The sequence below is a fragment of the Zeus faber genome (genome assembly GCF_960531495.2).
Source record: "Zeus faber genome assembly, chromosome: 13".
NCBI classification, from domain to species: Eukaryota; Metazoa; Chordata; class Actinopteri; order Zeiformes; family Zeidae; genus Zeus; species Zeus faber.
In genome coordinates, this window is record NC_137198.1 from 31,242,945 (window position 1) to 31,246,709 (window position 3,765).

General features: G+C 37.5%; 1 protein-coding gene and 1 long non-coding RNA gene across 2 annotated transcripts in view; one reads left to right on the forward strand and one right to left on the reverse strand.

Annotated features, from left to right (window-relative positions):
* Positions 1-819: 819 nt before the first annotated feature.
* Positions 820-1,292, reverse strand: LOC307239476. The gene is made up of 2 exons (XR_013844474.1): positions 1,102-1,292; positions 820-976 (listed from the first exon to the last, which is right to left on the reverse strand). It is a non-coding gene; the product is annotated as an uncharacterized lncRNA (long non-coding RNA).
* An 88-nt stretch (positions 1,293-1,380) lies between these two features.
* Positions 1,381-3,765, forward strand: part of kiaa1109 (KIAA1109) — a 193,542-nt gene continuing 191,157 nt past the window's right edge. The window contains 2 exon segments of the mRNA XM_080012365.1: positions 1,381-1,459; positions 3,507-3,627. Coding sequence (XP_079868491.1) covers positions 3,531-3,627 — 97 coding nt within the window. The 5' untranslated portion in view covers positions 1,381-1,459; positions 3,507-3,530.

A 3,765-nucleotide genomic window follows, 5' to 3' on the forward strand; every position in this document is an offset into this window, starting at 1 on the left:
TCCTGAAATTTCACCCGAAAGCCCAATATCCCTAACTTTTTGTGAGTAGTGTACATATATATAAAAATAAATTGCAATTATATTTTAATACTGTGCAACCATCCTGTGCAGTTCCTGCTTATATCCTCTGCAAGCCAATCTCTTGAGCCATTAACGACTTTACGGCACAATATTTTATATTTGTAGTATTATCCTACACACCATGTTTGTATGACAATCATGTGTGCAATTACCCTGTGAGATTATGCATCATGGTCATATACAGAATATTTAAGTGAAAGCTGGTTTGTATAGTTTTTATATAAATTTTAAAATATATATAAATGTCAGTCTTTCCCTTTACTTTTGACTCTTGAGCTGCTGTTACAAGTGAATTTACCTGGTGTGCGATCAACTTTATCTCTTCTTGATGCTGCTTATGTTACTTGTTTCTGGTTTATATATGTGTAGCACTCTTTCACACTAAAACAGCATTCATTGTTTTGTTTTTTTTAGAACATCCCTACACCTCTGCAGAAAACCATTTATGTTCTTTTGTGACAAGTCTTATGCCCTGATGTGCCCACCTAGTCTGAGAGCAAGGAGTGCACATTATTGTACTTTTGTCCAAGTGTTTTTTAAAACATGTTTGTTCTTAAACATGGGACGTCAGAAAGGTGAAAGATCTGAGAGGTTTTAGTGTTCTGAATACAGATCAATAAACCATTAAACATGAACCTGTATTTGTGATATTTGCTTCCCATATTTTATTTGGCTATCAAAGTGTTGATAACAAGGAAACAGTCAAGATGAACACATTTATCAAAAAAAAAAAAAGTCAATACTTAACATACTTTATTGTAAATACAAGACAAGGTCAAATGCAGTTCTAAAATGCATAACAGAAGGACTTGTCTAGCAGAGGTTCTGTGTGCGTAAGGTCTGTGGGCCCAGATGTAGAGATGGTAACCAGTCTCCAATTCGTATGCAGGTTGACCTGCAATGAAATGACACGTTTTTAAAGATTAACCTGTTTCTGCTGCCCTCCCTGGGTGTCTGTGGTTCAACGTTAAACAATGACAAGACAATGCTCAGACAATGCTCTGTAGACACAATACCTACAAAATGGCGATTGTACCCAAAATGCCGGACGGTATTGCGAGTATGACGTCATCTGTCAATAACCGATACTGAACCGCCGATCTGGATGAATCTCGAACGACGCCATGTTGGAACTGCCCCAAATCGAATTCACATTGTCTGTTGGTTCGTCGGATCCATGACATACATAAAGTTATAACGTCAGTTGCATCTGCACGTGCCCCTTCGGGGCTGATCCCCTAAATACTTCTGGAACCACTAGCGCCGCCCACGTCGCAGGTCAGCTTCCGTGAAAATAATCAGAGGAGGGAGTAAGGAGAAGGAGAACTCCTAAACCATCGGATCAAAAATGAGACAGTGCATATTCATGCAAATTGAGGTACTATGCCTTTGGCTTTATATGACATGTTCATCGATTAAGCGAAAACGAGACCAGTTATTTGAGTGCGGTCTGTTTCCACCAGCTGCCGTATTGTTATTAGCGTTAGCCCGGCGCTAGCTCAATCGCATTTATTAGCAAGTAGCCCAGCTTGCCGCTAGTCGCTAGCGGTGTCGCGTGATACTAGGCTCTATTGACAGCGATCGCAACGGACTTAATTCGACGGTTGATCAATGTACCCCTACACTATTCGTGCTAATTGTGCTTGTTGAGTAGCGAGATAACGTGCACAGACTCTAAATTGCTAAAATACTCAAAGATTAACGCTGAACCCAAAATAAACCAGCTGAAGCTAATCATATTTGCCGGTTACGAGGCATTGGTTATGTGCCCAAAAGATGCTGGCTGGAATAATATAGAGCGACTTTCATGTATTGTCTCGTATGATCCTGTAATTCGTAGTGCGTGTCTCTTTGGATCCAAAGACAGTCCATGGCTGGGCCAATACCAACACGCCTATGGCAAGCCCTTTAATCATGTAACCCAGAGAACGAGGTAGTCACTTAAAGGTACTAGTACTTATAGTACATTACAAGTTGCTATTCCAATAGTTACTTAGAACTATTTCAGTTTTACTGGTCAAAATGTATTGGGTACTAGTACTTATTTATTAGATACTAGTAACTATTCAAATTGTTACCGTAACTATTACAATATTTCCAGTAACAATTTGGACAATTTTGTCATTTAATCCTGGGGGGCTCCGTGTTCCAGATATCAAATATTTGTCTCAGACTAGTATCTATTCCCATTGCTTACTAGCTTCGAAAATGTAATACTAGTACTTATTTATTAAGGACAAGTGCCTTTTATTGTTGTCACTAATAATGTTTATTTTTACTAGTATTTTTTTATTTATCAAATAACCAACAAGCTGTTGCGCCTTGTAATTTCTCATGACAAACAATACATTGTTACTGGTAAAACAAATTTTTCTCGTAACAGCAAGAAAAGGCACTAGTCACAAATAATTAAGTACTAGTACTGTGACTAGTGACTAGTAAAATTGGAATAGATATGAGCAAATTTTTTAAATCTGAAACGCAGAGCCCCATAGGATTCAGTGACAAAATTGTCCAAATGTCGACCTGAAACATTGCAATAGTTACTAGCAACACTGGAATAATTACTAGTATCCCATAAATAAGTACTTGTAGCTAAAACATTTTGAATAGTATAACTAGAATAGTTACTAACAACTGTTGTAATAGCAACTAGTTACTAAAATATAACTACTAGTAACTTAAAAAGTGACTAGTTTGTCCTCTGGATTAAATGGTAATACGGCTTGCCATACATGTCTCATTCATAAGACCAATGCTTCTAGAAGCTTGAAGTTGCTTCCACTATTTACACAATTGCCCATACCATAGTTCTTGTCAGATTTGAATGAGACACTCCACAGGGATATGTTGTGGCTAAGGCTTTCAAATTGTGGTCATGGAATCATAGGGGATTTGGCACACAGATAAGATAAGCAGATAAGAATAGAAAACGGCAGTAGGTACTTCGAGGTGTCATTGTTTTTACTTTGCAAATGACAGAGATAGGAGAGGATCACACATGGATAAGATTGCTTGTGATCTTGACGTTTAAATGGAAAAAAATCAAGCGTTTGTTATGGTTGTCAAAGTTAATATTTTCAAAAGCGGTTAAATTTAAAACATTTTTTTAACCAAAATGGGGAGGCTGCATAGTTAACAGAGTTAATGCCACACTACAAACCAGGAATGTCCACATGTTTTGTCCTCACATTGTAACTGGACCTTTGCAATATTGGATTTTTTGCAGTTCTGAATAAGTTTTGCTGGACTGGTATTTTTTATATAACATGTATGTGAAATTAAATTAATGAGTTTTTATATTTGTACATTTTTGCAAGTTATGTTATTATATTCTAGTAGACTAAGAGATCTGATCCTTTAAATTTACTACTGGGGATCAATCAGCCTTTTTTTTTGTTTGTTTTTTTGTTTTACGGCAATAGATATCGGACTGAGTGCTTGTAGCCATGGATGCCAAAACCAACGAAAGTGCCTTCCCAAGCCTCGGGGATCTGGATGACTTTCTTACCAAGCACAACTCCAACTTTGTGTGGCTCCTTGTAGGTGAGTTGATCATTAAACCCTGACTATTATTATCAACCCTGACTAGATGCAAGCAAGTTTTTCAGTGGGCCAGGAATAATGACTAATGTGTCATTTAGAGGGACTGTGTAGTCAGGTTTATAGCAAGCCTTCTGAGCA